The 22,142-nt window shown below is 35.3% G+C and overlaps 2 protein-coding genes across 2 annotated transcripts; both read left to right on the top strand.

Annotated features, from left to right (window-relative positions):
• Positions 1-6,740: 6,740 nt before the first annotated feature.
• Positions 6,741-12,565, top strand: LOC105884116 (olfactory receptor 5D13-like). Its single transcript, XM_012787828.1, has 2 exons — positions 6,741-6,769; positions 11,623-12,565. Exons 1-2 carry the CDS (start codon positions 6,741-6,743, stop codon positions 12,563-12,565), a joined length of 972 nt encoding a protein of 323 aa, XP_012643282.1.
• A 7,202-nt stretch (positions 12,566-19,767) lies between these two features.
• On the top strand, positions 19,768-20,718 carry LOC105884117 (olfactory receptor 1165-like). Its single transcript, XM_012787829.2, has one exon. It carries the CDS (start codon positions 19,768-19,770, stop codon positions 20,716-20,718), a length of 951 nt encoding a protein of 316 aa, XP_012643283.2.
• Positions 20,719-22,142: the final 1,424 nt, after the last annotated feature.

Here is a 22,142-nt window from a genome sequence, read left to right as displayed (position 1 = left end):
CTTGGCAGAACATTTAATGAAGATATTTATAATAGTAAAGGAATAATGTACAGAATTAATAGTCACTTCTTAATGGAGTAATATTATAAAAATCAGATGTAGGCTATATTATCTAAATGATACTATTCAGATCATGTTTATTAATAAATAAGACCAGGAAATTTACTGATGTTGGATAATTGTCTTTCTTATCATATGAGGATTCCAGATGATTCTTTCCTTGAGTAACTGGCTTCCCTAATGTTCGTCATAGTAGAGAAAGATTGGTCATAAAGTGAAAACAAAAAGAGAATTTGTGTGGGAAGTTAAGGAAATGGATTGTGGAGTTCCTACATTAATGTCTTGTGTTTCCTGATTGTTCTGCTTATATGCAAAGGGCATTCAAGCCCAAGGGCATTCTAGGTAAAAGTAACCTCCTTCTAAGCACAAAGAAAGAGCCCAAAAAGATGTATTAATACGTGAAAACAACCCTGAATTTGTGGATCTGAGTGAAGCAACATTTTGGGGTGGTTTTCTAGTTATTTTTGCTATTTTGTTTCTAATTTGCTATCTGTGAACGTACAGTAAAGCCTTATTAAATGTTACAGTCTTATCATCAGTGTAAGTGACATGGTTAAAGAATAATATCAATATTGTGCAAACTCACTCAGAAAATAGAATAAGAGAGAAAACTTTCCAATTAATTTTATGAGGCTAATTTTACCACAATAGAAAATTACAAATTACTTTCATAAATATATTTGTAAAAGTACTAAAAATAAACAAAATCAAACACATTAATATATAAAATTCTGGGAGGTAGAGCAAGATGATGGATAAGAAAAACTGCCAGCCAGAGTATCTCTGCAAAAAAGACAGATTTTAGAAGAAATAAATAAGCAGATGAGCATACATCGGACGAAGGTCAGACAGAGGGGTACCTGAGGCGAAGGAAGATTCCACAGGAGGAGATTGCAGAGGAGAACTGGAAGAAGAGAGCTCCTGAGAAGCTTGGAGACCAGCAACAAGAGTAGGTGGAACTGTTAACTTCCCCTTCCTTTGCATCTCAGACTGTTGGTAGGATCCCCAGCAGTTGGAGAGACCTGTGGACACCAGCCCAGAGATGGCTGCCACCAGTGAGCAGTAAGCCTGTAGCGAGTGCGACACCAGACTCCCAACTCCCTCAGTCCACCTCCCTGTGCACAGACCCAAGCCACTCGGCAGGTGCCATATTGCTACATTTTTCCCTGCCCCTTCCCTATCCGCGGCCGCCAAAACAGACAATATAGCCACTAGTCAGAGGCATCTCCAGGGAATGGGACTCTCTCTTTTGGGGCCCTACAGCTGACTGAGGGGTACTGAGACAGTGAGTTCCCTACTTGCCAGCCCTCCCAGGTGCTGCTGGCCTGGTGACTCCAGAAGAAGGGGGCAGATCCTGTGGCTGAGAGACATTGACCCAGCTTGGGCACACCATGGGTGAAGTAGGACTGGTACTCCTCTCTCTGGTGGGATGAGGGATTGAATTCTAGGGCCCAGAGTTAAGACCTACAGACCAAATCCTGTGCACTCAGGTCTCTCATTGCCCCAGGGCATAGAAAGGATATTTCCAGCCTACTAAGGTGTGTGTGTCTTCAGGGGCAGATCAACAGGTTTGAGGGCAACTCTCCTCCCAATGGGGGGCCATGTGCCCAGCCCAGGCTGTGATCTTGTGCAGGGAACCTCCTGGCCTACATCACAACCAGGGGAGACCAACTGGCATGAGGTCTGGCATGCTGGCAGAGGCCCAGGAGAAGCCATGGAGTTGGGAAGGTGGAAAGGAGCGAGGCTTGCTCCAGACTGCAGGTCTCAGACAGCCCCACCCCCACACACCGAGTGGGGCCATACTCTGGCAGAGTGGGGCCATTCCAGCCCCTTCCTGACAGCTTTGCTCAGAAGCAGAGAACAGAACTTTGATCCCTGCTAACAGCATTTGTGGTGCTTGAGGACAGGGTTATACAACCCAACTCTGCCCAGATTCACTTCCAGACCAGCCATCACTGAGGTTGAGAATAAAGACACACCTGGAAACCCCAGGGCCCCACTCACCACCCAAGGCACTAGAAGGCCTCTACAGAGGAACAAGAGCTGGTTACAGGACCCAAAAACAACACTGTAGCATGCTCCTCCCAGCAAGCTCCACCTACTGACAGGGAGGTCATTCTGTACACCCTTTTACAGCATCTACTGACTCATCATACAGAGTGTGGTTGAATCTCACCCACAAACACCACCTACTGGCTCAGAGACTAAACAGGGCGTGTCATTATCCAAACAAAAATCTAAAGGCTGTGAAACATAGTGGAAAGCCTCAAGAACAGGGTAGATCAAACACAAGAAAGAATCTTAGAGATTCAAGATAACATCTTCCAATTAAATAAGTCAATCACAAAGATAGAGCAGAGAAATAAGAGAAAAGAGCAAAGCCTACAAGAAATGTGGGTTTATGTGAAGAAACCTAATGTGATGGTTATAGGGATTCCAGAAGGAAAAGAAGAAAACACACAAGGGTTAGATAAGCTATTTGAAGATAACATGGAGGAAAATTTCCCAGGCCTTGATAAAAAATCTAGATATGCAAGTATAAGAAACTCAAAGTACCCCTGGGAGATACAATGCAAACAGGAAGACACCACAACATCTAGTCATCAGACTGAACAAAAATCAACTAAAGAGGCCCTTCTATGAGCTGTAAGATGAAAGAAGCAAGTAACATACAATCCCAAATAAAAAGCCAATCCAAATAAAGCCAGACTTCTCTATTGAAACCTTACAAGCAAGGGGAGACTGGAGTCTCATTCTCACTCTTCTGAAACAGAATAATGACCAGCCTAGAATCTTGTTCCCTGCAAAACTAAATTTTGTATATGAAGGAGAAATAAAGACATTCTTAGATAAGCAAAGACTGAGGGAATTCATCAAGACAAGACAAGCCCTCAAAGAAGTACTCAAAACAATGTTACCCATGGATCAGCACAACACATACTCTTGAATGTAAATCTACTCAAAAGCTAAAGATCAAAGGCCAGATACAACAATGTCTCAAGAGAAAAAGCAAAGCAACAAAGTTCAACCCATCAGAATGAACAGAAATCTGCCCCACCTATCAGTTCTCTCAATAAATGTGAATGGCTTGAACTCCCCACTCAAGAGACATAGGCTGGCAGAAAAGATAAAAAAATATAAGCTAAGTATCTGCTGTCTTCCGAAAACACATCTAACCTGCAAAGACACATTTAGACTAAAGGTAAATGGGTGGAGAATATTTGAAGCAAATGGAAGCCAAAAGAAGGCTGACATGGCAGTTTTGATTTCAGATAACTTAGTTTTTAAATCAACAAAAGTAATAAAAGACAAAGAGGGTCACTATACAATGGTGAAGGGCACAGTTAAACAAGAAGACATAACAATTATAAATATGTATGAACCCAACTTAGGTACACCCAGATTCATAAAGCAAACTCTACTAAACAAATGGATAAACAACACCATAATAGCGGGAGACCTTAACACCCTTCTTATAGCACAGGACAGATCCTCCAAACAGAAAATTAACAAAGAAATAACAGACTTAAACAAAGCTCTAGAACAAAAAGGTCTGACTGGCATTTACAGGACATTCTACCAAAAAACCACTGAATATACATTCTTCTCATCAGCTTATGGGACATTCTCTAAGATTGACCATATCCTAGGACACAAATGTCTCAAAAAATTTTAAACAATAGAAATTATACCATGTATATTTTCAGACCACAGTGGAATAAAAGTAGAAATCAACCCTAACAGGATTGCTCACACAAAGTTGTGGAGACTAAACAACCTTCTGCTCAATGGTCACTTCATAAATGAGACAATCAAGATGGAAATCAAAAGATTCTTTGAACTAAATGACAAAAGAGATACAAGTTATCAAAATCTGTGGGACACAGCTAAAGCAGTCCTGAAAGTTGATTTCCACAAATGCCTATATCCAAAAGTCGGAAAGATCACAAATAGAAAACCTAATGAATCAATTGAAAGAGCTGGAAAAAGTAGAACAGACCAACCCCAAACCGGGCAGAAGTGAAATCATTAAAATCAAATCAGAACTAAATGAAATTGACAACAGGGGAACTATATGGAAGATTAATAAAACAAAAAGTTGGTTCTTTGAAAAAATAACCAAAATTGGCACACTTTTGGCTAGACCAATGAAAAGCAGAAAAGAGAAATATCTAATAAGCTCCATCAGGAACAATAAAGGAGAAATTACAACTAATGCCACAGAGATACAAGATATAATATATGAATACTACAAAAACCTTTATGCATGCACACAAACTGGAAAATGTGGAGAAAATGGACAAATTCTTAGAACACACAACCTCCCTAGGCTCAACCTGGAAGAAATAGAATTCCTAAACAGACCAATATCAAGTACTGAAACTGAAACAACAATTAAAATCCTTCCTAAAAAGAAAAGTCCTGGACCAGATGGCTTCATACCCGAATTTTACCACACTCACAAGGAAGAACTGGTGCCTATCCTGCAGAAATTATTCCACAACATCGAGAAGGATGGAAACCTCTCCAACACATTTTATGAAGCCAACATCACCCTGATACCCAAATCAGGAAAGGATGCACCAAAAAAAGAAAACTACAGGCCAATTTCCCTTATGAATATAGATGCACTAATTCTCAATGAAATCCTAGCCAATAGAATCCAGGTGCTTGTCAAGAAAATAATCCATCACAACCAAGTGGACTTCATCCCATGGATGCAGGGATGGTTTAACATATGCAAATCTATAAATGTAATTTACCATATATACAGAAGCAAAAACAAAAACCATATGATCCTCTCAATAGATGTAGAAAAAGCATTTGACAAAATTCAACACCCTTTTATGATAAGAACGCTCAACAAAATAGGCATAGACGGGGTTTACCTAAAAATGATACAAGTCATATATGACAAACCCACAGCCAATATCACACTCAATGGGGAAAAATTGAAAGCATTCCCACTTAGAACTAGAACCAGGCAAGGTTGCCCACTATCTCCATTTCTATTCAACATAGTGCTGGAAGTCCTTGCTATAGCAATCTGACAAGATAGTGAAATTAAGGGTGTCCAAATGGGAGCAGAAGAGATCAAACTCTCACTCTTTGCTGAAAACATGACATTATACCAAGAAAGCCCCAAGGATTCAACCAAGAGACTCCTTAAACTGATAAATGAATTTGGTAGAATCAGGCATTCATATACACCAACAACAGTATATGTGAGAACCAAATCAAAGACTCAATTCCCTTCAAAATAGTAACAAAGAAAATAAAATACCTAGAGATATATTTAACTAAGGAGGAAAAAGACCTCTACAGGGAGAACTATGAAACACTGAAGAAGGAAATAGCAGAGGATGTAAACAGGTGGACGAATATACCATGCTCATGGGTTGGCAAAATCAACATTGTTAAAATGTCTATACTACCCAAAGTGACCTACAGAGTCAATGCAATCCCTATCAAAATGCCACCATCAGTTTTCACAGATATGGAAAAAATAATTTTATGCTTTGTATGGAACTAGAGAAGACCTCATATAGCAAAATCAATCCTAGCCAATAAAAACAAAATAGGAGGTATCAATTTACCAGACTTCAAACTATACTACAAGGCTATAGTAATTAAACAGCTTGGAACTGACACAAGATCAGGGACATTGACCAGTGGAACATAATAGAGAACCCAGATATCAAACCGGTGAAATTCATGTTGAAAGGAACCTGGGTCCCTGTATTACTACATGGAACAGAGCTACCGAATATTTAGCAATCCATTTTGGACCTTGAAATAGGAGATACGCTCTTCTCAGTTTAAGACACTGACGTTTTATATGTGTATCTTTAAAGGAATGATGAATAGAGTTACCAAAATTAATGAATATATCTTCCTTTCCATAAACTGAGATTTTCCATAAACTGATTTATTTTAGAAACATATACTTCAATTTTTGCAGATACAATAGTACATATAATCATTTGAAGATCTTTTGGCTACATTTGAAAGATCAATACAAATTGTTTTCTATTAAAAAAAAACCTGATGGTGTGAATAGAAATTGTAGTTTATAATATATTGTTGAGAAGGAAAAATAAACAATGTAACATTGTTTAGGCAGCTCTATATTTATATGTAAAGTAAAATAAATATACTTTCATAAGAAGAGGGAGAAATAAAGTCAACAAGGATTAATAATAACTATCTCTGGACTACATTTTATAGGCAATTTTTTCCTGCATATTTCAGTATTTCACACCCATGTAAAGTCAACATATATTTACTATTAAGATTAATTGAGCAATGTTAATGATACAAATTCTCCAGGGCTTTAGAAAAGTAATATACAAACAAAATACCACTTGGGACAGTGTTACATCTAATTGCTCACATTTTAGCTTCCGAGGGAGCTAGTTATTCGTTAGTTTCCAGGTCCCCAAGGTCTTGGGGGAGTATATTTGTGACACAGTTTGGTGCCAGGACTTAGTTTGTAGGTGTGACCCTCTCTCTGCTATCTCTGAGCTTTCATAATAGGTTGGGAAAAAAGTAACATATGGAACATTCAATTAAATATACTGTTGTTTCCTATTACTGTTTTCAGGTCTGTTTCTATTAATTGAATAGTAAGCAGGAACATTCTTCTAATTCATCAATCTTAGCAAAAAATTCTTCAGTAAATGAATCACTCAAGTGCTTCTGTGTTTAGGTGAGTTTGTTCGGTTCTTTTACTTCATTTTAGAAGGAAAGTATTGAGTTCTAGCAATTTTTGCAAGAGACAAACACATCTGTAGGTCTAAGTGCTCCCAAATCCACTTAGTTTGACTAAGAGAGGGCCAATGGCCACATATCATAATTTCTTCTTTCTTTCAAATACTATTGATCCTGGTTTTCTCATTGGGTACCTACCATGTATTCTGTAATGAAATCTACACTTTGGCAAAGAGAAAATAATATCTTAAGAGGGCCTTATCTTTAAATTTCCTATAATATCTAAGGAGGTGAGTGACAGTAAAACCCAAACCTGTAAATGATAACATGCAGTTTATGGTAATTGTGAGTTGTAAACATTAATTAATGTTTGCATACATAGAGAGGAGAAGAAACAATGAGTAATATTTGTAATAATAGATGGTAAAATAAAGCATTATAAGTGTGAGAATAAGATGGGAAAATAAACTTTATGTAAATCAACACGTGCTATGTAATAGTTTGATAAATCAACCATGACTAGATAATGAATATCTTAAGTAATGAACACTAGATCTGGGCACTTTTGGAAAATTCAAGCTAAACAAGGTAGATTTCAGGCATTCATTAATAAAAGCATTTGGAATAGCTGAAATAACTGGCTGTCAGATTAAAGTGGTTATGGAAAGTTATCCTTATAATGTTGCAAAGAATATCTTAAATTGATAGGAATCAATCACTAGGAAATATAGTCATAATCTAACTTTGTAGTGCTAAGATGCTATAAGTGGTTGTTGTATAGTAATTGTTGAGATAGTGGTCTTTTTGGAAGATATATCTCCTATAGACACAAGCCTGTGTGAACCAGAGAAAGTTATTGTGTGATGGAAATACATATAGGAGAATGAGAAAATATCAATATATGTCTTTGAATAAATCTCCAAATGAAATCCTACTTATTTCTATTGTGTGGGTTCAGAAAATGAATTTCTACATTGAATTCTCAAATATGCATATAGTTTGATACCTGTCCTGCTTATGCCTGATTTTGACAACCATATGAATTTTCTGAAATCACACAAATTACTCATAGTTCTAATAAATATAAAACTAACAATTATTCTTCATGTCATGTCTTGTAATCAGTATGTCATTAGCAAAGTCTCTATTCCCATTCTAGTGATGATGTCTTTTATTTTATTAATATGTTATCTCACTTTACTGTTGAGAAAATGGATAGTGGCATTAAGGAATATTCAAAGAATATTATGGAATCCTGTTGAGATGAGTCTCTGTCCTGACATTTATCCTTGGCAAAGCTTTAAATTTGAATTAAAATGGGAGAATGGGTTTTTGCTGCCATCTAAAATTTATTTGTATTATGCAGTACTTTCATAGTTGCTACTGCTTGCCACTTACCCATCTTCTGGAATATTTGCCACATCAGAAAATAAAGAGTTTTTTATTTAATATTGGTTCAAATATTTTATCACTGCAGATATAGCAATATTTTATTATAATCACCTTTTAATAAATAATATCATATTCCCTTAAGAATAACATTCAATAATGTTTAAAATTACTTTGAAGTGAGTGAAAAAGTTCATCATATTCTAACTGTACAGCAAACCTCTAGAATGTGCTGAGAGTATGATGGAGAAAGAAGAGCATTTTAAGAAAAATAAAACAACAAATAAATGTTAAATTTACCCTTTTACAGGTATATTAGTATTTTATAATTTGTTATGAGTTTTAAGTTAGTTGTCTCATAGCTTGAGGTAAGGCAGGAATGAAACTGTAGGAACATATGACATATACTTCCTCCAACAGAAATATTTTCACAATACTCAGGTTTATGCAGAGAGTTAAAGTGGTCCTTCTCATGAAGCCAGCTGTCTATGGTGATAGTGAGTCTTATTATTTGAAATATATCAGGGAATACTCTGTTTTATTTTTTGTTCTTCCTGCCTTAATGTTGTTTTTATTATTCTTTTCATAAACAATCTTATTCACTGTGTAATTGTTATAGATAAAACAATAACTTTTTAATTTTTAAAAAATTTCAATAGATTTAGGAGTACAAGTGGTTTTTGCTTATAAGGATGGTACAGTGGTGAAGTTTGAGCTTTTAGTGTAACATCACCTAAGTAGTGTACATTGTATCCAATAGGTAATTTTTCTTCCCTGCTCCTACCCTCCCTGATTCTGAATCGTTTATATCTTCTATATGAGCATGAAATTCATTAGTATCATTCCCATTTACAAGTAATTACATGAAGTATTTGCTTTTCTGTTCCCGAGTTACTTCATTTAGGGTAATGAACTCCAGTTCCATTCAAGTTCCATTATTTCATTCTCTTTATTTTTATAGCTGAATAGTATTCCATGGTGTACATATACCACATTTTTTATCTACTCATCATTCAGTAGGCATGTAGGTTGATTTCATATGCTTGACATTGTCAATTGTTCTGTGATAAACGTATGTCTGCAGGTGTCTTTTTGACAAAATGACTTATTTTCTTTTGGGTAGATACCCAGTCATGAGTTTGCTGGATCAAATGGTAGGTCTACTTTTATTTCTTTGAGGACTTTCCATGTTATTATTCATAGAAGTTGTACTATTTTACATTCCCACGAACAGTATGTAAGTGTTTCCTTTTCACTGACTCTGTACCAACATCTTGGTCTTGATTTTGTAATAGTAGTCATTCTGACTGTGGTAAAGTGGTATCTGATTGTGGTTTTAATTTGCATTTTTCTGATGATTAGTGTTTTTTAACATTTTTATATGTTTGTTGGCCATTTTTATATCTTCTTTTCAAAATGTCTGTTCGTGTTGTTTGCCCACTTTTTAATGGGATTACATGTTTTTTCTTGCTGATTTGTTTGAATTCCTTGTAGATTCTAGCTATGGTTGTTTGTCAGATGTATAGTTTGTGAATATTTTTTTCCTCATTATGTAATTTGTTTGTGTATTCTATTGATTAATCGTTATATTGTGAAGAATCATTTTAGTTTAATTATGTCCCATTTATTTATTTTAATTTTTGCCTCATTTGCTTTGAGGTATTAGTCATAAATACTTCGCCTAGGCCAATGTCCAGAAGAGTTTTTACAAAGCTTTTTTCTAGAATTTTTATCATTCCATGTCTTACATTTAAGAGTTTAATCCACCTCTAGTTAATTTTTATATGTGATGAGAAATAGAGATCCAGGTTCACTCTTCTGCATGTGGCTGTCTGATTTTCTGAGCACCATTAATGAATAGGGTGGCCTTTCCCCAGGGTATGTTTTTGTTTGTTTTGTCAAAGATAAGTTGGTTGTAGTATTTGTTTTTATTTCTGGAATCTGTATTCTGTTCCACTGATCTATATACCAGTCCAATGCTGTTCAGTTACTATAGCCTTGTAGTATAAATTGAAGTCAGGTAACATGATACCTTCAGGTTTGCTCTTTTTCTTAGGAGTGCTTTGGCTATTTAGGCTATTTATTTGGTTCTACATGAACTTTAGGTTTGTTTTTCTCCAATTCTGTGAAAAATGTCATTGTTATTTTAATAGAAATTGCACTGAATCTGTAGATTGCTTTGGGAAGTATAGAAATTCTCACATATTGATTTTTCTAAACCATGAGCATGGGATATTTTTCCATTTGTTTGTGTCACCTATGATTTCTCTCATCAGTGTTTTGTAGTTCTCCTTGGAGATATCTTTCACTTATTTCATCATATTCCTAAGTATTTTAATTTTTTTACTTATATTGTAGATGGGATTTGCTTTTCAATTTGATTCTCACTTTAGTCATTATTAGTGTATAGCATTGCTACTGATTTGTGAATATTGATTTCGCAATGTGAGATCTTACTGAATTCATTTATCAAATCTAAGATTCTTTCGGAAGAATCATTAGGGTTTTCTAAGTATAAGATTATATAATCAACAAACATAGTTTGACTTCTCTTTTTCAGTTTGGATCTCCTTTATTTCTTTCCCTTGCTTGATTACTCTGGCTAGGAATTCCAGTATTATGTTGAATAGAAGTGGCATAAGCAGACATCCACATCTTGTTTCATTCTTAGGGGGAGTGCTTTCAACTTTTCCCTTGTCAGTGTGATGTTGGCTGTGGGTTTCTTTTATATGGCTTTTATTAATTTGAGGTATCTTCCTTCTGTGCCTAATTTGTTGAGTGTTTTCATCATGAAGGCATGCTGGATTGTATCAAATGAATTTTCTGAATCTATTAGAATGATAATATGATTTTTATTTTCAATTCTGTTTATGTGGTGAATCACATTTCTTGATTTTCATATGTTGAAACTTCCTGTATCCCTGGGATCAAACCCATTTGGTCATGATGAATTATCTTTTTCTTGTGCTATAGATTCACTTGGCTGGAGTTTTGTTCAGGATTTTTGCATCTATGGTGCCTCATTTCAGTAATCCCAGTGGTTTGGGAGGCCCAGACAGGTGGTTGCTTGAAGACAGAAGTTCAAGACTAATCGTCACAATATATCAAGACCCCCATCTCTCCAAAAAAATTTAAATATTAGGAGTATGCGTATGTAGTCCTAGTTACTTGTGAAGCTGGGGTGGAAGAATGGCTTGATCCAGGCCTTTGAGTTGATAGTGAGCAATGATTGTGCCACTGCGCTCCAGCTGCGGTGACAGAGGGAGACCCTATCTCAAAATAAACAAGCAAATTAACAAAACAGAGAGCACTAACTTTTGAAAAAATGCAACAGTTGAGACCTCTTGTTTTCAATCACACTTTTAATTGAGATCCACTAAGTTTCTCAGTATATCTTCCTTTATCTTTCCTATTTCAAATATGGGTTCACACTTCTCTGGATCATTTCTATTTTTTCTATAGGATCCAAAATAATCACACTGCTGGAATTGCCTTTATCCTCTCGGGCTTCTCAGAATATGCTGACCTCCAGGTGCCTCTGTTCCTGGTGTTCCTGACCGTCTACACAATCACTGTACTGGGGAACCTAGGCATGATCCTGATCATCAGGATCAACGCCAAACTCCACACGCCCATGTACTTTTTCCTCAGCCATTTGTCCTTTGTGGATTTCTGCTATTCCACCACGGTGACACCCAAACTGCTGGAGAACTTGGTTGTGGAGGACAGGACCATCTCCTTCACAGGATGCATCATGCAGTTCTTCTTTGCCTGCATCTTCGTGGTGGCAGAAACGTTCATGTTGGCAGTGATGGCCTATGACCGATTCGTGGCAGTTTGTAACCCTCTGCTCTACACAGTTGCAATGTCCCAGAAGCTTTGTTCCTTGTTGGTTGCTGCATCATACTCTTGGAGTATAATGTGTTCTTTAACATATACATATTTTTTGCTGACCTTATCATTTTGCGGAACTAAATTCATAAATAACTTTGTCTGTGAGCATGCTGCCATTGTTGCTGTGTCCTGTTCTGACCCCTACATTAGTCAGAAGATCATTTTAGTTTCTGCCACATTCAATGAAATAAGCAGCCTGATGATTGTTCTAACTTCTTATATTTTTATTTTTATCACTATCATGAAGATGCCTTCACCCGGGGGGCGCCATAAAGCCTTCTCCACCTGTGCCTCCCATATGACCGCCATTACCATTTTCCATGGAACCATCCTGTTTCTCTACTGCATTCCTAACTCCAAAACTTCATGGCTCATGGTCAAGGTGGGCTCTGTCTTTTACACTGTGGTCATCCCCATGCTTAACCCCCTTATCTATAGCCTCAGGAACAAAGAAGTAAAAGACACAGTCAGGAAGTTAATCAATATGAAATTATTATGTCATAAAATATAATGATAGAAGTATTACTTATTTTTCTTTGAGATGAATGATGTAGTAGTTCAATATCAAATGAATACATGAATAACCCTCTAGTTGACAGTTCAGTTTAATAAAATAACTTTAAAATTATAAATCCTATTGAGGATGTACTCTAAGACTACTTAAGCCAAATAATTGATTCACATGCTATAATACAAATATTTCTGAAAGCGTGGATTCTTTTGAAGGCCCGGGGGAGCTTACAGACTGAAAATGAAAATTTGAAAATTCAGATTATCAAAACTCTAGCAAAATTTACTCTCATAGAACTAGAGGTATTTTATAAAATCACATATTTTATAAAATCATATGTTTTATAAACTCTTCATTTTAAAGTATATGGTTCAGTGGTTTCTAGTATGTTTATAATATTGTGCTATCATTATCAATATTAGGTCCAGAATATTTTCACCATTCTGAAAAGAAAACTTGTAGCTGTGAATGGGCACTCCCCATTTTCTGCAAATCCTCCATCCCCTGGCAACCACTAATCTACTTTCTGTGTCATGAATTTGCCTAATTTGGTCATTTCACATAAATGGAATTATAGATAATGAGGTCTTTTGTGTCTGGGTCCTGTGTATGAGTACTTCATTATTTTTTAATGATAAATAATATTCCATTGCATGGACATACCATGTGTTAGTTATGGATATTCAGGTTGTTTCTATCTTTTGGCTACTAGTAATAATTCTGCTATGAAAATTAATGTTTAAGTTTTTGTGTGGATGTATGTTTTGATTTTAATTCACTATATATCTAGGAGTGGAAACAGGGTCATATGCAAAACTCCGGAAAACTCTGCAAAACTATATGTTCAACTTTTTGAGGAATTGCCAGACGGTTTTCCAGAGCAGCTGCACCATTTCACAGTTTCATCATCTGCAGTGAATGAATGTTCTAGTTTCTCCCCATCCTCAGCAACACTGGTCACTTTCCATATTTTAAATATATATAGCTGCATACATAACTTTATTTTTTATTTTTATTATCTCTGCATATTATGGGGGTACAAATGTTTAGGTTACATATGTTACCCTTCCCCCCACCCAGTCAGGCTTCAGGCGTGTCTGTCCCCCAGATGGTGTGCATCACATTCGTCGCATACATAACTTTTGACGCAGCAGTTCCATTTCTAGAAATGTGTCCTATGATGACACACAGTACCGTGCAAAATGACATGTTTATAAGATTATGCACGCCAGCACTGTTCTTAATAACAAAATATTGGAAATACCCTATAACCCCATTGGCAAATGGAGATAAAAACATTATGGCACATCCACACAATTGAGACCTCTGCAGCTATTAACAAAAGTAAGGAAACCTCCCCTGTAGTGACATGGGAAGATCATCAAAATATATTAAATAATAAAAGCAAAATTGTCAAACACGAAGTATATGTTATTTGTTTAAAGTATGCTGGGAATTTCCGCGTTGTCCAATTTGAGCCTCATGCTGTGAGGAAGCTGGTAATCGTGGGAGGCATCAGGTCACACACTAGTTGGAGGTGCCATCAGGGGTTAAATGTGACCCCAGAGCCCCCATCTTGCACCTCAAAAACACTCTCATTTGTAGAAAGTAATGGGGAAAAAGAAAAACCAATCAGCAGTTGATTTTTGTATACTTATATTGAATTCACAAACATTACAAAATTTGTAATTCTCTTATCTACTTTTTCTCTTATCTATTTGCCCTGTAGATTATGTATTTTTATGTATGAAATATCATGACAAATGACTGTTTTATTCTATCTATCATCTATATATTTATTCTTTGCTTGTATGCATGCATGCATTACCCAGCTGTAGTGGGGTCAAAAGTTATAGCACAATGATTGACAAAATGAGGCTGTAAATATGTTTTATGATTTCAAAAAGGCATATGTTTCATTATGAAACACATTGTTTCTATTGTTTTTTTTTTTTTTTTTTTTTGAGACAGAGTCTCCCTTTGTTGTTCAGGCTAGAGTGAGTGCCGTGGAGTCAGCCTAGCTCACAGCAACCTCAAACTCCTGGGCTTAAGCAGTCCTACTGCCTCAGCCTCCCGAGTAGCTGGGACTACAGGCACGTGCCACCATGCCCGGCTAATTTTTATACATATATATTAGTTGGCCAATTAATTTCTTTCTATTTTTTATAGTAGAGACGGGGGTCTCGCTCAGGCTGGTTTTGAACTCCTGACCTTGAGCAATCCGCCCACCTCGGCCTCCCAGAGCGCTAGGATTACAAGCGTGAGCCACCACGCCTGGCCTCTATTGTTATTTAAATCTCCTTTATCAAATTCAAAACCTTCTAATTTTATTTGCTAAGGAAATTTTTGCATGTGTTAATATTGAAATATAAAAGAGATAGTTCCTGCAAATATTTGTACAATGATATGTCTTTACTCTTTTAATCTACTAGTATGTGGGGGATTTTGAAAAGTTACATCAGTTGATTGCTAATTATTCCTGTCATGAAACATTTATATAAAAGTTTAACACAAAGACATTGCTCATAACTTTGCTAGGCCTGAATTTGACCAGATTTATCACTCCAACTTATTTTGATATTTTTCCCTTATCTTCCACTGGAATTCTTCCTTTACAATGCAGTCAACTTTTGTATCTTAGACAAATAAAATACTTTCTCCTTCTCGAAAGATGCTTTTGTTCTATCTTCAGCAATTAGACTGTGTCTATATTCTTTTTCTATTAATGTCTATCCTGGCATCTAGGATCTTAATACTTCTTCGGAAAACATATTTTCCTATGGCTTAAAAAGTCATTTATTATTTTTAACTATATTGACTGGTAGTAAAATGACAAATTATATAACTAACTCCATTTTCTCATTAATTACATGACTGAGAGTATTTGGCAACTTTCTTTTAAATAAATCTTTAACTGAATTTTCAGAAGTTTATTGAAATACTTCTATATTTTAATCAAAGAAGATGCTATCCATACTTAAGATCCTAATCTTTTTAATTTGTAAGTATAATGCAATTCCCCACCCCTCTGTTGAAATAGCCACAGTATGAGTTTCTGAATCTAAAAACATATTCAGAACTTATGAAAATGATGACTAAATTTGTTAGAAGTCCACCTATTGGAGAGTGATAATAAGTTAGTATTATATGCACAGATCATTCCTTAACCAAAACCTGCATGCAATTCTCAACAAATTTGGAGCACTGGAATTTAGAATTGCAGCATGATACTATACATAATTAATAATTTTAAGAATATAACTTGTTACCCAAATGCTCTTCTGCCCACATGGGCTTCAGATGACTTCATTTATTTATTGTTAATGTTTAACTTGCATGAATACATAATAGTTGTATATATTTTTGGTATACATGTGAAATTTTGATACAAGCATACCATGTATAATGATCAAATCAGGATAATTGGGGTATCTATCACCTCAAGCATTTATTGTTTCTTTGTGTTAGGAACATTTCAATTCCACTTTTCTAATTATTTTGAAATATACACTAAGTTATTAATTATAACTATCATGCTACTGGACACTAGATCTCATTCTTTCTATCTAATTGCATTTTTGGACCTGCTAACCAACACCTCATTATCCACCTTCTGTGACTACTATTTTGAGCCTCTGGTAACCATTATTTTACTCTCTATCTCCATGGATAACTTATTTTAACTCCCACAGATAAGAGAGAAGATTTAATAGTTGTCTTTCTGGGTTTGGCGTACTTCATTTAATATAATGTCCTCCAGTTTCATCCATGTTGTTGCCAATGACAGGGTTTCATCTTTTTTATGGCTGAACAATATTTCATTATGTATATATACCACATTTTCTTTATCTACTCATCTACTGATAAACACTTGGGTTGACTCCATATCTTGGCTACTGTAAATAGTGCTGTAATAAAATGGGAGTGCAGGTAACTCTTCAATATACTGATTTCCTCTCTCTTGGTTATATACCTAGTAGTGGGATTGTTGGATCATATGTTACTTCTATATTTACTTTGTCTTTATTTTATTATTATTATTTTAGTTTTGGCTTACCATACAGAGATATTTGTAAAATAAAAGAGAAAATATAAAATAATAAAAATAGCTCCTATTTCTGAGCAATCTGCTTTAAAGTGGTCTTTTGCTTAGATTTTAAAAGTAATTTTACTGATTAAATCCCTGACTGGACTTCAAGGGAAACAATAGGTCAAATGTATGGACAGGAGTCAGCCATAGAAGCTTTTAAGCAGACATTTAATTTTTGCTAGCCATTCCCTATTAAAAATAACTTGTAAATAAAAATCTTAATTAGCAGCCAAAATTTATCCCACCAATTTGTCTAAATCTTCTCATACTAGCTGCACCAGAATTTCCAATCCCTTTGAATAATTGTTGTATTTTTTTGCTTTCAAATGTCTATACACATGTGCAAGTCTCAAGAATTTATGTTCAGTGACCAATGTGGTAGTATGTTATAAGACCAATATTTGACACTGCTTTCTTCCTTCCCTGATTTGTATCCTATGGGAGTAGATGCAGAAATCACAGTAGATGGATTTTATAGAAGTAATTTTTTTAAAGACATGAACATCAACATATTAATGATTTAGAATAAATTATATTCTAAGTTGTAGAAAAGGATGCTTTCTCTAATTATTTTGTTTGTAGCTCATGACAACAAACTATTAGGATTCTCCAGGGTCCGTGTCCCCAAAGTCAAGCTGTTAAATGTAAAACAAACCACATGATCATGGAATATGGTTCAAGGTCTGTGTCTTCCTGACCAGCATCTCTCTGCTGCCTTAAAAATCTTTACAGTTGGAAAAATGTCATTTTTGGTATGTTATTGAATTATATTCTACAAGAATCATCAAATGATTAAAGACCTGGGAAATTTTAGACACAACTTCTATGTTAAGAAAGGATTTTTCTGAAGTTCTTAATACTAGCAGGGACACCTTCAATAAAAAGTACATCAGGGAAATCTTGCTTCTGGTGAGTTGATTCAACCTAGGGTCATCTTTTCATTCTCATATGAAGGATACTGACATCCAGTAAATTGTTGACAGGCAGTGATATCTGCCTACTTCATGGTTTATATTAAACAGGCTAAATTCAATTTCTATTATTTCCAGGACCATTGTCCTAAATTCAAAAATATGTTTCCATTGTTATGTTAGGTACTTCAGAGGTTATAGAAAATATGTTGACTATAGGTCTGGTCCTAAAGAGGTGATATTTTTCAGAGCAAAAAGCTAAAAGAAACACATAAAGACTAGTAGAATATTATAGGCATTATATAAATACTGTTATGATATCGGTGGAGAGAAAACAGAATAAGAAACAAAAGACATTTGGATTAATAGCAAAGCTTTCTTGGAAAAGTTATATGGAAACTTGTGAAGTAATGACACAATACAAAACATGAAGGGGAAAAGGTGGCATTTTAGAGGAATAAACAATAGATTAGACGATATAAATGCCTTTTTTTTTATAAAATAAAGATTCAAAATACTAGTATGAATAAAACAATATTGTACTGACAAAATGATTTGATTACACAGTTCCTGGAGATATTATAGAAACCTTGGCCAAAGAGATTCAATTTTATACATTTTATAATAAACTGCCTTCAAAAACACAGTATTGTATTCCAAACTAAGAGAGCGCTGACAAAATTTGTTTTACAGATTAAACTTTAGTGTGATAAGATACTTGGGAATGTGGTATCTAGTTGAATAGTTGATGGGATTCCAAGATATAGCACTCTTTTAAAAATAGCTTTCCAAATTTATACCACAAAGACATTTTCAAAATTTAGAACTGGTGCATTATTCTGGAAAGTTAAAATATTAGAAAATTATGATGTAAGGGAGCTGATATTGATAGAGGCTTTACAAGTATAGATTTGTTGAAAATATTTTAAAGTCATACCCCATTCAACACTTTTGCACAAAACATTAAAGGACCTAGCATAGTGTTATTATCCACATTTCATAGATGATAAAACTGAGAGTCATATAATTTAAAAATTTGCTAAAGTTTTAAGTTGAAGAGGCTGAATCTGGACTAGTGGAATCTGCTCTCTAAACCCATATTCCCTATAAAATAGCATGACGTGATGCTTATGATGCTACCATTTCTCCAGACATTCAAATTAGCTTCCCTCAATGAGGAATTAATAAAAAAAACCCAAAAATCTATTGAGGTTAGAGTTTCTAACAGGATAGTGTAATGAGACATTGTTTTTTGTTTCTTTGCTGAGAATAAGGTTTTGTTCATTCAACCCTTGTAACCTTCCCAAGACCAAGTTTAATTAATTCAAAACAATACCATAACTACTTGGATAAAATTATCACCATGCATAGTTTTAATGATCATTGTCGTCCTTAAGCATTTTTCAGTATCTATTTTATTGGTGAACTGATAAATATACCATACGATATGCACTGCAAACAGATCGCATGACCAGAAGAAGATAATCCATGTGAAACTTTTATGAATGTCTCCAAAATACTTCCTCCGTAGACAGTTTTATATCATTGAGTATTTTGAGTCTTATAAATGACTATGCGGTGGGCAGATAATTGAGAGAACATAGTTATCAGTAAAATTATTGATCATATTACTTAGGGATACACTTAAACAAATATTTGTGTGTTCTTCATAATGGGATAAATTCAGCATACCGGTAGGTAAAAATTCAATATATCAATACAGCGCTCTGACTGACAAGATGCAATTTTCCCCTACAAAAATTTACTATCATGTTTTTATGTATGTATTAAAAGTGTTTAGTTTTCTTAAGGATTGCTTTATCATATAGCTACTGTGACCTGTTCAATGCTTTTCTGATTTTACTATATGCCTCCATTGTTGTCATATAATTATATTTTATAATGAGCATTGAATGCTGTATCAAAACATTTCTGAAAATGTTTATAAAACAATAATGTTATGTACTGTCTATTTCTTGTTTTCCAGAAGAGAAAACTAAAGTGCTGAAAGATAAAGCAAATTTCCCACAATCACAAAGACAGTAAGTTATAAAGAAAGACTCCAGAGTGGAGCAGAACGCTATGAATATAAAATGACCACATTTGTCTTCAATAGTTTACATCGAGCCTCTCCTGAGTTCCTCCTGCATTTCTCTTTTCTTTAGTTTTCTCTCTGTCTCCCTCTCTTTTAATATAGAGCCATGGTACTAGATGAGGGAAACCAGAGCTCTGTGACCACGTTCATCCTGTTGGGCTTCTCAGAATATCCACAGCTCCAGGCACCCCTCTTCCTGGTGTTCTTGGCCATCTACACAGTCACTCTGGTGGGGAACTGGTGCATAATTGTGGTCATAAGAATTAATCCCAAACTCCAAACTCCCATGTACTTTTTCCTCGGACATCTATCCTTTCTGGATTTTTGTTATTCCAATGTATTTACGCCCAAACTGTTAGAGAACTTGGTAGTGGAAGACAGAACTATATCCTTCAAAGGATGCATGGCCCAATTTTTCTTTGGCTGCACATTTGTGATCACAGAGATGTTCATGTTAGCAGTGATGGCCTATGACCGATTTGTGGCTGTGTGTAACCCACTGCTCTACACAGTGGCCATGTCTCGCAAACTCTGTGCTCTCCTGGTAGCTGGGACTTACTTATGGGGTGGACTCTGTTCCTTGACACTCACATATTCTCTTTTAGAACTTTCCTACTGTGGACCTAACATCATAAATCACTTTGGCTGTGAGTACTCTGCCATCCTCTCTCTGGCCTGCTCTGACCCCACCTTCAGCCAGATGGCCTGTCTAGTCATTTCTACATTCAACGAGGCTTCCAGCCTCCTGGTCATCCTGGCCTCCTATGTCTTCATAGTTGTCACTATCATCAAGATGCCTTCTTCAGGTGGACTGCGGAAGGCCTTCTCCACCTGTGCCTCCCACTTGACTGCCATCACCATTTTCCATGGGATCATCCTCCTCCTCTATTGTGTACCCAACTCCAACAGCTCGTGGCTCCTGGTCAAGGTTGCCACTGTGTGTTTTACAGTTGTGATCCCCATGCTGAATCCCCTTATCTACAGCCTTAGGAACAAGGATGTGAAGGAGACAGTCAAGAGTTTTATCAACTCCAAACTGCATTCTCATTCAAGATAATTCAAAAGTATATATGCATTACTCTTCTAATTATGTCCAACTTTTTTTCATATACATGGCAGAATATTGTTTAGTTTTATTTAAATGAATATGTATTTATGCTTTGAAACAATTAAATATTGCATATGCTATGGTTCATTATTCATTATCTCTGGTTAAATATAGATACAGTGTATTCTGTTTCACTTTATCTCAGGTGGTTTAAGAAAGAATTATATTTCATTATTTTCCCAGAAGACACTATAGTAGTCAGGATTAAGAATAAATCTATTCTTTCTCTGTAGTAGTTAATGTATTAAAGGACTTACTACTTATGTTATGGTTTAACCTAAACTGTTTAATAAAAATGTTCTAAAACACATCATATCTGCCTTTACTGGATCCAAAACTAGGTCCATCTAACCAACTCTTTTGAATCAGGAAATTACATAAAACATAAAGTTTTGGTCTCCTTTGAAATAGCAATGTTATTAAGTACAACCTGAAGTAAAGCAATTCATAAAAGTTTACTCCAGAGAAGAATTATAACTGTTGTTACAACAGTTGAACTAGCCTCACCAATATATATATAAAGATTTTATGATATATTTTGGAAATAAATAAATAGTAATGATTTTTATTGAGTGAGAAAGCAGTTTGCAGTTGGATTACACCCAAGCTATGAGAAAACTTCATTGTGGGTACATAACCATCTTCTTAAGGAAGATGTCATGAAATTTTCTTCTTGTGCATATTTGTGGTAACATAAACATTTATGTATGCAATGCTGGCCTGTGACTATTTTTGGTAATTTGTAATGGTCTCCTCTATACAACTGCTATGTCCTAGATGTTGTGTTTCTTGTTGGTTCATCATAATTTTGGGATATATTCTGTTTACTTTACAGTCATCTATTTTTAATTTTTTGACCTTATCCATTTTGCAGGATGAACTTGATACATGATTATTTTTTTCTGCACACATACTGCCATTGATCTGTGTGCATTTTTCTCACACACCTGCCTTCTAAATGCCATTACTGTCTTCCATAGAACCATCAGCTTACTCACTGTGTTCCTAGCCCTCAATTTCATGGTTCATGATCAATGTGGCTTCTATCTTTTACACAGCGGTCAACTCCAGGCTGAACCCCCTGATCTACAGCCAGTAAAAACATACCAAAAGTATATTTCAAGTCCATGGTTGTATGAGGACTGTTACCATTGTATTATTTAATGTAAATCACATGGCTAAGCACAAATCCAAGAAGCAAGAAAGTCATCTTCCTTTTGTGAAGTTACAGTTAAAAGCCAATTTTCATGAGCACAGGGAGAGAGAGATGAAGTGTTAAGATTGGTTAAAAAGTTTATCTCTTGTAACACATTCTTCCTTTATAATACCAGATAAATGTAACATGACTGACTGTTTTGACTGATGATTTCTAA

The sequence above is a fragment of the Microcebus murinus genome, chromosome 4 (genome assembly GCF_040939455.1).
Source record: "Microcebus murinus isolate Inina chromosome 4, M.murinus_Inina_mat1.0, whole genome shotgun sequence".
Lineage (NCBI taxonomy): Eukaryota > Metazoa > Chordata > Mammalia > Primates > Cheirogaleidae > Microcebus > Microcebus murinus.
This window is presented reverse-complemented; position numbering and strand designations above follow the sequence as displayed.